At 40.0% G+C, this 18,342-nt stretch overlaps 1 protein-coding gene across 6 annotated transcripts in view; it reads left to right on the top strand.

Moving 5' to 3' along the window:
* The window catches only part of CADPS (calcium dependent secretion activator), a 484,159-nt gene that overhangs the window by 441,349 nt on the left and 24,468 nt on the right, over positions 1-18,342 (top strand). For all 6 annotated transcript variants that reach the window (XM_003785525.1, XM_003785526.2, XM_003785527.2 and 3 more), the window contains one exon: positions 3,797-3,904. In XM_003785525.1, coding sequence (XP_003785573.1) covers positions 3,797-3,904 — 108 coding nt within the window. The remainder of the gene's footprint in view (positions 1-3,796; positions 3,905-18,342) is intronic.

Here is an 18,342-nt window from a genome sequence, read left to right on the forward strand (position 1 = left end):
AAAAAAAAAAAAAAAAAAAAAAAATCATTTCTCAAGTTGTTCTAGCTCTAAAGACAATGAGTTTATCTGTGTTATCCTGTAAGCTTTTTGGCACATAGTTTATTGGCTTAGCTCCATGAGGGAACTAGTAATTTGTTACTTTAGTAATTTAAGGAAATCTAATAAATCTTAATTTTCCACGTTAAGGGAGAGAAGTGCTGGTACCAATCTTCAAAACTTCACACAATCCCCAAAGCATATCTCTTTGTCTTCGATGTAATTTTTGACCCTTTGGTATATGCAGCAGATTTGCATTAATAATTAGGGCTTGCTTAGGATGCTGACAATTTGAGCTTTTTTTTTTTCAAGCTCAGAAGTATTCTGGTAGGGACGGGCTAAGAGTAAGGTGCTCTATTTTTCCTTAGCCACAGAGTGACTTAGGTACAAATTACATCTTCCACACCTGGACACAGTTAACCCCACAGATATTTGTTTAAATGTTTTCTAAAACCTACATCATGTTCTATCAGTCCATCCAAGCCACACTTAAACAATGTCATTGTGAGATATTAAAAAACATCACCTAAAAAGTTTGTCCCACTGTGCATAGGGAGCAATGTGGTATAAGCCTGATTTACCTAATAGCATCCATTGTTTGGTCAAGTATATTTCCAGCTATAACTACAGGTTAGCTTTATTTGTTGACAGTCCTATTTTAAACTGTTTTGTCTGGAAATCTACTTATAATGCATTATACATCCTTCCTGCCTTTTTTTCCTCCTGCCTTTTGAAACAGGGTGTTGACTGTAATTTAACATTTCTGGATGCACCAGGATCACCACTGTGACTGTGTCTTTCCCCAGTGGCTGCATAGTGACCTGCTCCCCCCAGGGCCTCCTGAGGTGTAAGGCAGATTGCCCCCACCCCTGATAGTCCCAAACCCCAGCCGTTGGTGAGTCTCCATGTCTGGTGTTGCCCTTGGGCAGCCTTTCTCCTCACGCTTACACTCAAGGCATCAGGCAAGTGATAGCCCTCTCCTATCAGCACAGTTGTTTCCAACAATCCCCTTCTTTCCTATTTCTGGTCCATCAAGAGGTGGAAACCAAACTGGTTAGAACTGGATTTGAAGCTAGTTTGAAAGGAAGATGGTTGAAAGTAGGGGGCTGATGACTCTGTTATGAGAAAACTACACATTTTCATGCAGAGACCCTTATTTTTATGAAGGTTTCTTCTTGGTTCTAAAGTAGATTATAAAGGTCTGTAAAGCTATGGGGTAACCTAATATTTTGGGGGAAAAACCATAGTGGTTTATGTTTGCATTGCAGTTTGCGACTTTCAAAACATTTTTACATACAGTATTTTAGCTGATGATCACAACAGGCCTTGAAGGTAAGTAAGCAAGCTGTTATTAATCCCGTTTCACAGGCAGCATAAGTAAAGCCCAGAGAAGTTTAAATGATTTTCACAAGTTCCAAATTTGTGAAGAATCCAGTAAAAATCTATGCAGTATTAACTAAAGAGCTTATAAAAGGAAGTGGAGAGAAGATTTGTAGCTGGACATGGTGACTCAGGCCTGTAATCCTAGCACTTTGGGATGCTAAAACAGAAAGATTGCTTGAGCCTGGGAATCCAAGAACAACCTGAGCAAGACTGAGACTCCCATCTCTAGAAAAAAATTGAAAAATTAGCTGGGCATGGTAATACACACCTATAGTCCCAGCTACTCAGAAAGTTGAGGCAGGAGGATCCCTCAAGCCCAAGAGTTTGGGGTTGCAGTGAGATATGATAACACTGCTTTTCTCCAGCCTGGGTAACAGAAGGAAAGTCTATCTCAAAAAAAAAAAAAAAAAAAGGAAAAAATAAAAAAGAAAAGAGAGAGGATTAGCTCCTTCATTCATAGATGTGTTCAGCAAAGATTTACTGAGCACCTACTATGTGCCAGGCACCATTCTGTGTGCTAGAGATACAATAGAAAATAAGCCAAAGTTCTTATGTTTACAGAGTATGTTCTAGTGGGAGAAGGACAAAAAACAAAACCAAAAACAAATATGTAATGTCAGCTATTGGTAAGTGCTATGAAAAGAAACAAGACAGAATCAAAAGAACGAGAATCATGGAGTTTCTTAACTACCTGGATAAGATGAACAATTCTGATTTTCTTTTTAAATATCAAAGTTTAAAAAAACCTAAATGAAGTTCCCCTTTGAGGACAGTAAACCTTACCAAAAAGGGAAGGGATGGTGGGAAAAAACCATCACTGTACATTACTGTTTCTAAACATTGTGGTCACTGGTACGTCTGATAAATTTGGCTTTGGGTCTTGGCTCTAAGATGGCTGCATTTGCCCAAGAAAAGGCCATAGCTGCTGCAATGTCACCAGGAAAGAAATGGAATAACAGTAATAAGTTTCTCAAATCCCCCAGGAAGGGGTCTCCATCCCTAAGGAGAATACCCTTCAATATGCAGTTCAGGAGAGAGGTGCCAGTTTAGAACTGATAGCTATCAGTTACATTTCATTGGAGAACCTCTATTGTTTCCTATCATAAAACTGCAACAATTATATGACCATCATAGAACCTGCTCATTCCATTCCCTGAAAATTGCTTGAAAGTGTAACACTTTACTACTGTGGCTTTGGGTTGTCCTCATTGTTTTTCAAATTAATACCTTGTCATTGTTTCAGCAGGTGTTAAGAAATGTTACTAGCATCCCAGGGGCCAAGCATTGGCCCTTTGCTTGATAATTGTTTGCTTTGTATCAGCAAAAAGAAAAAAAATATACAGTCCTACTGTTTCCAAACCTTCCTCATTTTCACCCTGGAAATTACACAGAAGTGTTAACTAACTTCAATTTGCAGCGCCTGACAGTCACGTCTTGTAGAGAAATGATACTTTGTGATCTAAGGTAAATCACAGTAATGAAAACTAATCTTTTGAGCTATTAGCAGACATACATATCTACTGTGGAAATTTGAGGGGTTTGTGACCGCTCTCTTAATGACCCATATTATAGTGTTTTAATAGGTTTCTTTGGAGATAATTTTGATTGCAACATCTCAAGCCGTGTTTGTTCTGAGTTTCTTTTTTTTTTACTTCCTTGCAATAAATCATTTCCTAACTGCTGGATAAACCACCTGCTTACCTTTCTAGAAAATCTAATTTATTTAAAAATCAAATCCTCCCCTCTCCTCCTCTTTTTTTTTTTTTTTTTTTTTAATCTTTGGACTCTTAAGGCTGTGCTGGAGGCAAAGACAAATGGTTGAATGTCTCTTCTGAGTGAACTAATTAGCAAATACTCACTATATATACTCAGCTTAAACTATCCCAAAAAATGGAACTTGATTCAGAGGGGGAATAGATTGGAATATGATTTTTTTTGCTTAGCACTTTCTCAATTTTTTTTTAAGAGAAAAAAGCAATTGGGAAGGCTGTTGCTTTTCTAATGATATATTAAGAACAGACAATGAAAGAAAGGGTATGTTTGGGGATTTCAATCCAAAGAGCCAGAGAGTATTTCTGGGTTATCCAGGGAAGATATATCCATTAGATACATTTTCTAGGAAAAAAAAATTAGTAGCAGGAAAATATCTATAAAATCCTAAAATCTCAACTCTCTTTTTAGCCAGTTTGATTTCTAGAAAGAGAGGGCAGTTCTAATATCAGTTCCTCCCAGCCTAGGCTGCAGGGAGCTATACTGTAGCTACGAAGGTGATCCAAGAAAAGCAATGTAGGGCAGGTGGAGGGTAAAAACAAACGGGGAATCAAAAAAGAGTGGCTGTCTAAAAATTCCATTTTCATGTTCTCCTGTTTCTTTGCAGAAACCCGGGATGGACGTGGCCGACGCCTACGTGACTTTCGTCCGCCATTCTCAGGATGTCCTGCGTGATAAGGTCAATGAGGAGATGTATATAGAAAGGTTATTTGATGTAAGTAAATGCCTTCTCCTCCTTGAAGACCAAGGAGGAGACCCTCCAAAATGTGACAAAATAAGAGACAGGAGGATAAGTCACATTTTGAGAAAATGGATTGGTCCTGATTCAAACAAAATCTCTCCCTCTCCCTCTGCCTTAGGCTCTTATCTGTTGTGTGTCTGTTCCGAACCCACTCTGGCGTGGCAGTGTCTCAGTCCCAATCTGTGTGATATGTAGGACGGCGTACAGCCTCTCGGCAAGCAGGCTCATTCCTGCACGAAGCTTGTGAGGCAGCTTTCTCTAACTGGCAAAGACCTTTCTTGGTCATGGATTTCCTCCTTGCAATCTGGCCTCTCTTCAGGGAGATGTTCTAGTCAGGGAGGCTGAGGCCAACTCCCTCTCCTGGGGGTGGTACCTCCCAGACACCAGCTGTGGCGTGCAGATGTGCAGTAAATGTCGCACTGATATCACTTCAAAGATGATTTTGTTCCTCAGAGACTAGAAATCCTTATCGCTGGGTTTCAGCTAACACTTACGTTAGAGTTGCTCAGTCAGTTCCAGTTTTAAATCGTGGTGGCCCCTGACCACCTACCCACCTGAAAATGTGAGAAGCAGCAGGTGTACAAAGAACAATATACTGGGCTGCAGCCGTAGAACAAACTTCAGAAAATGCAGATTTCCACGGGTTAATAGTTTCCAAGCAATCTTATTTCCACTGTGACTACATCTGCACTGCAAAGCGAGCCACTGAGGCAAAAAGAAAAAAAAAAAGACTCTGGTTAGGTCTCAAATTGCCTGCCTCTTTCAGGCCAAAGCAGATGGAGTTACCTAATTTAGCCAGATATTTTGCCAGTGTAGACCCGGCCAGAGTGCACGGAAGCTGATGTTCTTGTCTCTGTGTGGCTCCAATTGTGCAGCCTACTTCTGTCTCGTGAAACGTGAGCTCCTTGTGTCCAGGCGTCTGTATTTTTACTGCCAGCCTGAGCATTAATGTTTTGGTCTCCTATGGAATCCGTGTTTCCACGTTTTTTTCTGTGATCGTGTTGGGCAATTTCCCTTCAGTTTTGGTGTGTGCGTGCGTGTGTGTGTGTGTGTATGTGTGTGTTTGGTTCCATAGCTAAGTGAGCTCATTGTTGGCACTGCTTTCGGATTCTGCGGCTTCTGACTTTTATATGCTTTGTCTTCCAGCTCATTTGCTTTCCTCGTGTGTTGAAAGGCTCCTTTCTTTTTTCCTTTTTCTTTTCTTTTCCAATCATCCCCTTTCTGTGCTCGATACCCCTCTCTCCCTTGCATCACCTTTCTTTGACAAAACCCTTCTTACTTTTTAATTCCCACCCGTCCTCTCTCGGATTAAAATGGAACTTATCTCTCATGTCAAATGTTTTATCACATTATATCAAGTGGCATGAATTAGAATCAAATAATCTTCCTGTGTACATCTTCTAGCATGACCCACATCCACTGAGAATGCCTCATACATGCATAAAGCTCACTGGCGGGTCCTCCCCCCTCTCTGCATGCCTGCCTTATGAAAGTACTGAGTCTAGACTGTCCGGGGCACAATCACCCATCCAATAGGCATTGAAAACAGAGACAGGCAGGACCCTCAGGTCTGCGGTTAGGAGTGTGGACACTCTGCCCATCTCCACTGAATTAAATTCCAAACCACAAATTTTTGAGAAGCCTGTGGATTGTTCTTTTCAATGCCTAGGTTGCCTTTTTTTTTTCCTTTGATCGGTATCTTCTGATTCTCAGTTTTATGTGGCCCGTGTGTGTGTGTGTGTGCGCGCGCGCGCGCGCACACGCCCGCGTGCTCCCATGGGAGCGTGTGTGTGAATAACCTCGTGCTCTCTGACACTTAAAAACATCTAGTACTGAATTTGATGTTTAATCTGCAGTTTAGCCTGTCGCTTCATTGACAAATAATCCACCCTTTCCTCTCTCTTCTTTTAAATTAGAAGTGCAAGCCTTACTGAAGGCAGCAAGGCTAATTCTCTCTTCTGTGGCTCTTTTTAAAGGAAAGTGCAACTAAATCTTCATTTAAAAAATAAGAATGCAGCCTTGGCTAGCACAGATGGTAAAACTGGACTTGCCCGGCTGTTGAAGAATACAGGCAAATTCAAGCCCTTCCTTCTTTAACGTGAATTAATAGTGAAAAAATATATATATTACTCAGAATATGTTTTTCAGAAAGCATTTTATGGTTAGGATGTTTAAAAATTCATAAATTTCTCCAGTCCCTTGCTACGTTGTACTGACCTGCGTAAAATGATATTGGCAACATTGTGGGAACCTCCACAATTTAGTCTCATGTTGTCCCAATTTTGTTTTCCCAACGGAGTCTTGGTTATACCTTCCTGAGTATCTGATTTTAAAAGCTTAACCATTACAACCATTCACGGCACATCACTCCCAGCCCTACAGCGGTGGGGGTGGTGGGGGGGAAGAATTTCAGGAGCTTATTTAGACTTCACAAGTTTCTGTGCCATTTACTTTCTTACTTTCCAAATAACCTGATCTCCTAATTTACAGAATATTGGTGCTAGGCAACCTAACTGATGTAGTGCAAAAAAGTTATTGAATCTGTCATGGATTTAAAACATTTGTCATTTTAAAAAACTCAGAGCTTCTCAAAAAGCTTCATTACCATGCAGTCTCAGTAATTTAATTCAGTAATTACTGTTTTTCTATAATCTAGCGGCAAAACATCAGATTACCAACATGTTTAATTATTTTCAGCTTCTGTTTCCTTAAGCATGGTGTTTATTTCTTTGCATCTATGCTCTGCAAGACTCTTGTGTCCACTGAGCTAAACAAGGGACTGGGGATATCAAGGCAAAAGGGTCTGTGAAAGCTGCCACCCTAAATTTCTTGCTGCAGTGAACTTATTCTTGAAACTCCATTCCTTAATGATAGTGCTCCTGGGGCAAGTTTCTAAACAATTGGCAGAAATCTATTGAGAAATACTTGTTGATCTGGGAGATTTTTCTTCCAAATTGTTGCATTTTGATAAATGGCAAAAATGAATAATAGGAAATTAACATTTTGAATGAAGAAAAAAATATATATCTCTGAGATTGTTTGCTGTTGGGGGGTTGTTGATTGTGACTCTTTTGTTACTCTCTGGTTTTTAGTTCCTGCTGGCATCTGTCATGCAGAGGCATGTTCTGAGAGTTCCTGTTGTGTTTTTAACTGTGTTTCAAGTCTCCTTTTTAATTTACCTGATAAGTCCTTTAAGTTCTTGCTATTTGGTATTGTTCCCTTTTTTGCCCCTTTGAGTGTGCCCTTATAGAAAAGGCTGGATGGTTTTAGTGTGTGTTAGTATCTGAGAATATTTGGATTACTAGCTGGTCATTTAATGGTGTGTTTTCTGTTCTAACTAGGCCACTACCCAGTGCTCTCTGGGCGGTTTTCTCTCTGCCACGTCATTGTACTTTTGGCTGGAAGTGGGTGCTTGTGGGAGATTATCGGCATAGCATTTGGGGCGCTATATTTGATGTTCTGCATTTTTATCTATTTTATTATGTAACTTAAGAACAGGCTTTCCAAATTCATCTTCACCAATTTTTTTTTTTTTTTTAGCAAGCATTCTTTAGGTTTATTGGAGAAATATATTTGGACCTAACGTTGCCTAACCAGGTCATTTTTTGCAGTTCAAATTTCCCTGTTTATTAACATAATTGGTTTACCTAGTCTTCCTGTAAAATAGCAACAACTTTCTTGATAATGCACCTAAGGAAAAACTCAACCAATCCAAAATAAAGGCCAGTTGGGAAAAATATCTTCAAACTGTTTCCCATATTTCAGATGCACAGGTATATTTTTTTTTAGTCTGAGCTTTTGTACATTTTTTCCTAAGAAAATGAAGTACATTTGTTTTAAGATGCTGCAAAATAACAGTTTGTAATATTTTGAAAAAAACTCAGAGATTTAAAGCAACAGAATATTGTAATATGTACAATGAATTCAAATTATACTAAAGATACTGAATTTTTACAAGAAAATCAGATTGCTGTAAGACTCAAGTGGGAGCTTGGCCTCCTTGAAAATTATTGCTGACTTCTAAGGAAAATATAAAACATGGGCATGAAATAATCTCCAAATTCCTAAAGCATCAGCGAAGGAGGAAGGAGCAGGCTCAAGACCTGACTTGAAGACAGTGATTTAAAGTTGGAGTGTCCATAATCATGCAGATGATCAGCCCCCTTTCTCGAGTGATTAATTCAACATCTTCCCCCAAACAAAAACATGCTTTTTTGAAATTAGAGATCAGATCATCAAGAGAAGCACCTAAGATTTCAAGGTCTAAACAAAAATTAATTTTCTTTCCTCCTTGTACTTCTTGAAGACACAGACTGAGAAGAAAATCAGGATTAAAAGAAATGTGCTTAGGGTGAATTCATCTGCTTAAACCTCACAGGCTCAGAGATGAGTGATTAAAAAGCCATCTCGAACTTGGATGGAGTCCACATCGGTGGTACTGCTGCATCCGCGCTGGCTTTCTTCAGGCCCTCATGTCATTGTGAACCAGGCCCAGGGAACATTTGACTGGAGATGATACATGGATTATATAGGTCAATTATACACTTAATCTGCCTCCTGGAGGATTAGGTATTTGCAGATTGACTCTGCCTTTGGCTTCTCTGTGGCAGTTATCAGATCAGGAAAGGGCCTCTTACCAAACTGCCTCGTAAGAACTTAATCAGGCAGCGTGGTCTGATCGGGCGAGATTGCTGCTCAGTAGTCTTTGCCTGGCATGGCTCTCAATTTGCTGTTCCATTATCAAATCACATATTTGTCCACTTTGTGTGGCAGGACAATAATCAAGTGTGAATCGTCCCTTGAAAGGGGTAATTTGAAAAGTGAAACTCTGCCTGTGAAAACATATTGTGCTGTATGTATGTATGAAACCATAGATAACCTTATTTTAATAACCTTATTAAATTAAAAAAGCACCATATGTGTGAACATATATCAATCAAAGTAGGAATCATTCTGCTTTAGAAAGTAAGTACCAAAGAACAGGCTGTTAGGAGAGCATTTATGGATTATCTGTAAAGTGTATCACCAACTGTCCAGGTGAGGGAAGCTTTCCAAAGATAACTGGTAGGGGGCCGGTCTTGGCTCTCGTGCCTGTAATCCCAGCACTCTGGGGGGCCAAAGTGGACCAACTCTTGAGCTCAGGAGTTTGAGCCCAACCTGAGCAAGAGCAAGACTCTGTCTCTAAAAAAATAATAGTAACAATAAAAAAATAGCTGGGCGTTGTGGCAGGTACCTGTAGTCCCAGCTACTTAGGAGGCAAGAGGATTACTTGAGCCTAAGAGTTTGAGGTTGCTATGAGCTATGATGCCATGGCAGTCTACCAAGGGTGACAAAATGAGATGGTCTCAAAAAAAAGAAAGGAAAAAAATACAAAAATACCAGGTAGGGAGAGGTATATATGATTCACCAACATAATAGGTTGCAGTTCTAGGGGGCTGAGTAAAGAAAATCAAGACTTAATGGCATTCTAGACACTCTGTGAGTTATCTCTGCTGTAAGCAATAGCAGTCTTGAGTGCCCTGAATGGGAATTCCAGTGTAGTGATCAGGCCTTGCCTCTGGGGCATTCGGGCTCAATCCTTATAGGGAGGTGACCTTGGGCTAGGTATTTAATCTCTCAGAGACTCAGCTGATTCATCTACATAACAGAGATGATAATACACAGAACCTTCCTCATGGAGTTACTGTGAGAGTGAACTTCCATACACATCTGCAGCATCGGGCTCTGAGGAAGCATTTGGTAAGTGTTGGCCACCACCACCATCATCATCACCATCATCATCATGGTCCTATCTGTTCTAAGGTGCTATAAGAGTCTCCCCATCATGTTAAAACATTGACCCCAAACTTCTTAGAATTGCTTCATATACAGTAACCTGGTACCTTCTTACTCTTGGTAAACCATAGTTCTGAAGCAGAATAGTAAGGCTCAGGAGTGGGGTTTTGAAGGAACACGATGGGGACAGGGACCCTGGTTTTGCCACTTCAAAGTTTTCTAACCTTGGGTCAATGATTTAGTCTCTCTGAGCCTTCATGTCCTTGCTTATAAGGAAACTGACTTGTTACAGTTGTTGTGAGGACTAAGGAACATAATGGATGTAGACTAGCAGAGTTAAAAATTCAGTAAGTCTTTATCATCTTCATCCTCAGCATCTCACAGAACTACTTGTTCCTTCACATGATTTCTAGCTCTACCCCCCTCCACAAAACCACAAGGCATTGGCAAATAAATTAATATTGGCCTTTTTTTCTTTTGGTATGAGGTACAGAAAAGGAAGTGGTTAATACCTTTTACTACTAGAATACTGTATATCTATAGTGTAGATATTTAGAAAGTAAAGCTAAACAAATATAAGAAAATTAAAATGGTGTGTTTCCAGCACCCAACGGTTATTACAAAAACAGGATTTTTTAAAGATGTTTTTCTATGTGCTTTGATAAATTGTATACTTTTTTCCAAAATGAGTAAACAAAAATATTTCTCTCTGAAGTTAATGATCAGTATTTCCCATGCCAATAAATGTTTATCTAATACACTGTATTCAAAACTTCCCACTTATCCTCAAAATATTCTTTACAGCTGGCTTGTGCCAACCAGGATCTGACACAGGGTCACACGGACAGGGCAGGATTGTGATGCCCCTTAAATTTCTTTTGAACCAGCCTGGTCCTTTCTTCACGATCCCAACTTGTTAAAGGGCCCGCTGTGCCAATTGTTCTGCAGACTGGAGGAGTTTATTACTATCTAAACATAGAACTGATTTGCTGAGGAAAAAAAAAATCAAGCTGAATTCAACCAAGTAGTTCTTTTAAACATAATTAGTAACTTAGCAGAATTCAACCAGGGTTTTTTTTAAAGCTGTTCTCTGTATGTAAGGAAAATTTCTGAAGCTAGTTTAAGAAAAAAGGGGGGGTGGCTAGGGGCTGGACGGCAAGAAACCCACAGAGGCCAGAGTACCATTTGGCCATGTGAAGAGGCTGTGGGATTTTATTTCACGGAGTAATGCACAGCTATCTGAGCTGTGTGGGTAAATTCCGAGAGTCACAGTCTAACCTTTGCCTGTACCTGCTTTGGTGAAATCCCTTAGACTGGTGATTCTGACACATACACGTCCGTACTATTTAGGAGGGGTCCTTTGTTGATTCTACTGGGATCTTCCCTGAGGTTACCAATCTGAAATTAAGCTCTCCAGGAGAATCAGTCTGCAGCTGAGTTTTTCCATATCCTTCAGATCAAATTTTAATTGAACTGTGACCTTATCTCTATCATCCCCAACTATAAGGCTAAAGAGCATTTCTGCCAGGCTATTAGGACATCCTATAGAATCTGTGCTGTTAAAAATATAGAGACTGGGAAGCTAATCTGGTTGTGCTGGCAAGGCAGTTAGGAAAGGAGCGACTGTTGGTTCTTTCATCTGACTTTGAACCTCTCAGTCATTCTACCAGTTAAGTCATATCCTAGACGTGCATTACAATTGTAGAGGAGTGCCCTTTCCCAAGAAGAATACAGAAACTGGATGAGGGAAGTAAGCCCATCTCCTTCTCACCTGACTGGTAATATGACCTATTGTATATAGTTATATGTTTATTTCATGACTTGTACCCTCCAGTGCCACTCATGTTTTCCTTACCCCTCACCCCCATCCAAATTAGCTTTTAATAGATTCAATCTTTCCTCTTTTATGAAGAAGACTAAAGTGCTGTCCATCTTGGGATATGCACAATTTTACCAAAACATTAAGCCAAAGGAATTAAGTTCTAATAGTAGATGTTTTGTCTTTAGGATGTTAGAAGCAAGCTCCGTAAGATAGGAGAAGATGAAAGGAGTGTTTCGATGCCTCTGATACAACAAATCTCTTGTTCGAATGTGAATCCTCTCTTACCCTCCTGAACTTCATGATAGCAAGTAAATGATAACAGTTCATTCCTTCACTTTGGAAGCCTTAGGGATGGAAACATATTTCCATTCCACTGGGCTTGAGAAGTCTTCTTTCTATGTGGGTAGTTTGAGGTTTCATCAATCCTGCACACAGAAAAGAAAACAGGCATTAATAGATGTGGCATGAAAAATGGGTTATTACTATCCAAAGGAAATTGAGTATTTATTTTTTTGTTAATATCCTCACAGATTTACATTTCAGTAGCATATCTTCAAATAGTTTACTAATCTAGCTATTTCCTTCCAAAGCCATTCATAGAAATAGATTTCTTTTTTTTTCTCTCGGGCAAACCTTACATAAAACCTGTCTTGAATTTTCTCTGGAGCTTGTATGCAATGAAGAGTTTTTGGTAAGTGTCTTTATCAGAACAGCTTTCTGTGTTCCAGGAGACATTTGGTGAAGACAGTTAATTTGTTTTCTTTTCCAGAGGAGAATGTTCCATTAATCATTCTAAGAAGCCAGGCTGATTGCTCTGTTACGTTAAGGCCACAGTATTCTTGTTAAACATGACCCACACAATACTTTTGTGTCTTAAAAAGGGTTTTTTTTCTTATGACAGACTTATGGCATGGAAGCAGTAAGCGACAGACTCTTAGACTACACGTGTGAGGACGCGCGTGCGCACATGTGCACACACACACACACACACACATAGAGTAGTCAAGGCACATTTTGTGAATAAATATTATCACATTGCATTTCAGGAGACGAGATGTACTAAATCCTCAAATACTCCCTCCCCCCATTAGTTAACCAAGTAACTGTTTCTCCTCCTACCAGGGTTCAAGTAGCCTACTATCAAAAGATTTCCTATCAGTCCCTAGAGTCACAATCACTGCTCTCATTTTTTTTTAATGAATAATTTTTCTTTTTGAGACAGGGTCTCTGTTGCCTCAGGCTAGAGTGCTGTGGCATCATCATAGCTCACTGCCACCTCAGATTCCTGGATTCAAGCTATCCTTCTGCTTCAGCCTCCTGAGTAGCTGTGACTACAGGCACGTGCCACTACACCTGGCTAATTTTTCTACATTTTTATAGAGATGGGGGGGTCTTACTATCTTACTCAGGCTGGTCTTGAACTCCTGGCCTCATGCAATATTCTTCTGCCTTAGCTCCCAAAGTGCTAGGATTACAGGAAAGAACCACTGCACCCAGCCTAATGAATGAATTTAAAACATCTTTTGTAGGTTCTTGTTATTCAAAACGTGACTCATTTTGAATAACAAGATCAGTAGCAGCAGTACCACCTGGAAGTTATAAGAAGTATATGATCTCAGGATCTCAGCCCTAACCCTGGTCCATATGTAACAGAATCTACATTTTAACAAGATCCTCTGGGGATTCAAATGCACAGTAAAGTTTGAGAAATACTGGGCAAGATCAATGACTTCAAACTTATTTGGGCCAATCTATAGTAAGAAAAAAAATTTACTTTGAGGACGGCACCTATGGCTCAAAGAAATAGGGCGCTGGCCCCATATGCCAGAGATGATCACAGGTTCAAACCCAGCCCCAGCCAATAACTGCAAAAAAAAAAAAAATTTTTTTTTTATTTTGCAACCCAGTGTATACACACAAAAAACAAAGGTTTATGAAACAATATTTATCCTTACTACATGTGCTGCAGTCTGTGGTGCATTTTCCATTCCATCTTTGAAAACTGCAGGTGGCAATGAATAAAATGATTTCACTATGTCCAAACCCTCAGTTTTAAAAGCACATCTAGAGCAAAGCTTCTCACCGTTGGCATCACTAACAATTTAAGCCAGATAATTCTTTGTTATAGGGTGCTGGTCTGTGTATTAAAGGAATCTGGTTGGCATCCCTGGCTTCTACCCCAGATGCCAGCAGTAATCAGCACCTCTCTCAGCTATCTCCTGATAGGGCCAGATTTCTCCAGGGGGGAAATCACCCCATTTGAAAACCATTGATCTTGATCTGGAAGAACCAGAAAAGAGGTTTAGCTGTGTACAGGTAACCCTCCCTCTCTGGGTGTGACCCAGCCCTCTGCCACCTCCACCATCACAAGTACGATAAATGGCATAGCAATGACAACTAAGGCCAAGTTCAGGAACTGTAAACATGACCATGAAAGAAGTACTCAGGTCAACCCCACAGTCAGCTTTGGCGCCTGTGCCGAGCTCTGAAGTAGATTATGTTTGGGGGACTAAATGCAATAACAGGGACAGTGTGTGAGATATCCAAGACTCCTACCCCCTACCCCCACCCCACATTCCCCAGAATAGTCCCACTGGAGACAAGGGAAAGAGCTGGAACAGCGACTTAGATCAGCAGTACAGATTCCCACTTTGGCCTCCCTTGGTAACATCTCTTCTTTCCTTTTTATAATTCCACCCAGACCTCAATTAAAAAAACAAAATGTCGTTGCTTCCACCAGGTGGCTGCAAGTTATTTTTGTGTGTCCAAAAACCTGAAAAGAAAGCTCAACTTAAATACTTCATTCATTCCATATTCCCAGTTCAGAAGAGAACAGTTAACAGCCTCCTGTTTTTCTGTTAAACTCCTGCCGAGTTAACTAAAAATCCGGTTAATGGAGTCTAGTTATTTGCTTCCAGTGTGAATATTCCTGTATCAAAAGGCTTACAAGAATAGTGTCACTTACAAGAATAGTGGGTTGCCTTGACTGCCTTTGGCAGAACTTTTTCTCCAACCATCACTGGACTAAAGCCAATTATACCAACAAATCTCCAGGTCTAGCCCAGGATAAGGTGTTATTAATTACCAGATCTGTATGCTAACCAAGGTATAAAAGTCCTTCTCATTATTTGTGTAGAAAAAAATTTTTTTAGAAAAGAACAAATAACATGTAAAATAAACAAAGTTAAATGCATGAGTTGTTTTCTGAAGGAATTTTCTAGATCACTTTTTAAGGAAGAAAGATATAACACTCACTTTTGTCCTGAGAATTAATTCTTTGGCCTAGAAAATCATCCATTCTATTAAAAAGAAAAGACCCAGTTATTAGGTGTTTCACTGGTTTTAGGAGCTCAGGTTAATGTTTCTATTAGGGGTGGGGGTGATTTTGCCCCACAGGGGACATTGATTCACATCTGGAGACATTCTTGGTTGTTGCAATTTGGGGAGTGGGGGTACTACTGTCATCTAATCAGCAGAGGCCAGGGACCAGGGTGCTGCTAAACATTCCACATCATACAGGACAGCCCCCCCCCCCCAATAATGATGATCTGGCTCAAAATGTCAGTTGAGATTGAAAAGCCACACCCTAGATACCTCCACTTTCACTAACCCATTGTCTTTAATAAATGGGCTATTTGAGTTTAGATTTTGGTATAAATCATGAGCATGATCTGTGGGTCATTTTTCACCGAGGGATTCCAGTCACTATCTAAAGAGTAGTCTACCTGGCAGATATCTCAGAAATTAGTCTCAAAAAATCTTTTTGACAAGCTTCACCCAAAAACATCTTTTTAGGAGCTAAAAAAATAAAAACCAAGCAATCATTAACACCTAACTTTCTCGGCTTAAACTTAACGCTCACCCATGAGCAATTCCCATGGAGTTTCAGGGCTTCAGTGCAAACTCAGATCGCAGGTCAGCTCAGAGAAGCAGGACAGCTGCCTTCTACTAGAAAGTGCCCCTTCGGGTTTTTTAGGGATGACAGTTGCTTTTCATCAAGCAGATGTTAAGAGCATAGGCTTTGCAGGCAGGCATTTCTAAGTTTAATTTATGGGTCTGCCACTTACTTAGCTGTGTGACTTCGGATGAGTTACATTAACCTTGCCAAGCCTCAATTTCCTCCTCTATAAAAATGTGGATAAAAACAGTACCTAGCTCTTTGGCTCAGGAGAACTCAATGAAGCAATGTCTGTAAAGCACACATACAGCCGGTGCGTGGCACATGGAAATTACTACACAAGTATCTCCTCCTTGTTGGTATCAGTCGTTGATAGTAATGTAAAAACCAAAACTCACCCTTGCCTAATGCTCAGGCAGACTTGGCAGCAGAGAGAAGAAAAGTAGCAATACATTCCGTGGCAACAGGGATTTTAAACACCAGAGATGAAATAAAGGATCAGAGGACATAATGGCAATTAGCAGAGACCCCAGTTGTGCTGCAGGATCTGAAAGGAAAATTGTCTCAAGGTAGAGATCACAGTGAGATGGGAACCTCTGACAGGGGCCCAAAAGGCCGAACTGGGCTTAGTCTACAGATGTCTAGGATTTGGGAAGGAAAAAGAAATAGGAGTCTATGCTTAGGGACCAAGCAAAGAGACATTACTGCTGCTTCTGGGAACATCAGTCTCACCAGCATTCTATCTTCATTAGCCTCAGCAGAGCTTCTCTTTGGAGACATTCTTACAGAACTGAGATGGGAGGGGGGATTCACCCCAGTTAAGGTGACTCTAATCTAGGCCTGTGGGTCTTTCCTGGATGGGCATTAGCTACTTTGTAACCTCAAGGACTAGCCTTTGTGTTATTTTGTCTTTTATTATGTGCTTTTTTACCCAGAGGTATGCATCTGAACTACTTGTATTTTTTTATTGTAATCCTAGTCATACATTAAAAATTTTGAGTCAGTGAATCTAAGGATGGACTCAGGCATGTTTGTAAAATAAATTCCAAAGGTTTAGTCTGTTCAAGAGCCACTAATTTAGAGCAGTGGTTCTCCATTGTGGGTGTTTTTGTCCACATGGTAATATTTTTACCCCATATGTTAAAGGACGTGTTTATTTCTATTAATACCCTTCCCACTTTGTATCCTATAAGACAACTTTATTTTTCCTATTGTAGCAATATTGTGAAGAGATAAGATACCATTATTTTCATTTTCAGACAGGAAACCTGAGGCCCAAAATGAAGCCTGCCCAGAGCTCCAAGGTCCATCTCCTGAAACTATTTTTTTCAAGACAGGGCCTCATTCTGTTGCCCAGGCTAGAGTGCCATGGCCTTAGCCTAGCTCAGAGCAGCCTCAAACTCTTGAGCTCAAGCCAGCCTCCTACTTCAGCCTCCCAAGTAGATGGGATTACAGCATGTACCACCATGCCTGGCTAATTTTTCTATTTTTGTAGAGATGGGGTCTTGTTCTTGCTCAGGCTGGTCCTGAACTCCTGAATTCAAGCAGTCTTCCTGCTCAGCCTCCAAAAATCCTGAGATTATAGGTGTGAACCACCTCCTCCAGGCTAAGGATTTTTTTTTTTATCCCCACCTCTGAGAGATGGTTTTTTATCCCCACCTTGATATTGCCTATCTTTTTCCCACCCCCCCACCCCACCCCCGAGTCCAACATATGTAAGCCTTCAATAACTCTTTGTTAAACAGATATTGATAAATCTTTAGACCCTTCATAGTATCTTGTGTACTTTGAGAGTGTTTTGTTTCCAATTCTGACTCAAAAAATAGTAATCGAGTCTTTTAAAAATCTTATTATAGATTTTTTATGATTGTCACATAATTTTTTTGAAAGCCTTGAAGATACAGTGTGCTGGTTAATTTAATGGGGAATGAATCATTTCAGCCTATTTGATTTGGCGGTTTATTTGAAGATTCATTGGAAAACTTGTTCTGTTTCAAGTACTCTTGAAACAATTTCTAAAATGTTTCCATTCTCTTTCCCACCTTTTGGGGTGTTGGAAGCAGAATCTAATTCTCTGGGTCAAGATCTTTCAGGACTCTGGCTTCCCTGTAGCATCACTAGCCAGTCGCAGAGATGTACAAAGAGTGAATGAGCTAAAATTGTACCTCTAGTGAGTTCCCCAACTCTAAATACAGTGCTGCCTCTACATACCCTCTGCCCCAAGAAGATGGGGCTAAAATGTTTATGAGCCCAAAGCACATTCTAAAAGCTGCTCTTTTAGTTCAGTCTGAAACAGGGAATTTAAGAGGAAGAGAAAGGGCAACTTTCTCCTAAAAGACAGGTGAGAACAGGGGGAAAGATTCCAATTAATTGAAATTTCTAATAAATGACTATTTAATAATAATGACATTTACAATATTTTATGTGTATTTTTCCAACAATACATTGGAGATAATGGTGCCATCTTGTTAAGGGTAAAGCCCTCAAGATTGGTTTGGCACACTGGTAAGAAGAGAGAGGAGAGTGTTTACAGTAAGATGACAATCTGCAGCCCAGAGCGGCCCCTCCCCTAAACCTGACCCTCCTGAAACCTGATGGACTTCCTAGCATCCAGAATATGAGAACAAATTTCTGTTGTTTTATGAAAAAAAAAAAAAGTGTTATTTCTTTTAAGTCCTCTTAGCAGCCTTAGGATGTAGATACCTTCAAAATCTCCATTTTACAGTTAGTGAAACCATTCAGAGCTAATGTTTATTGGGTGCTATGTATGTATCAGATACTGTTTTAGGCACTTAAATGAAAAAATGCATGTATTTTTCATGACCTCTTTGTGAGGCGGGTTTTTACAGATATAGAAGTTGGATCACCCACTGATACATTGACTTCACCAAATTCAGAAACCTGGGAAGAAGGGTC

This window comes from Otolemur garnettii, unplaced genomic scaffold (assembly GCF_000181295.1).
Source record: "Otolemur garnettii isolate 467f Iridium unplaced genomic scaffold, OtoGar3 scaffold00015, whole genome shotgun sequence".
Classification (NCBI taxonomy): Eukaryota; Metazoa; Chordata; class Mammalia; order Primates; family Galagidae; genus Otolemur; species Otolemur garnettii.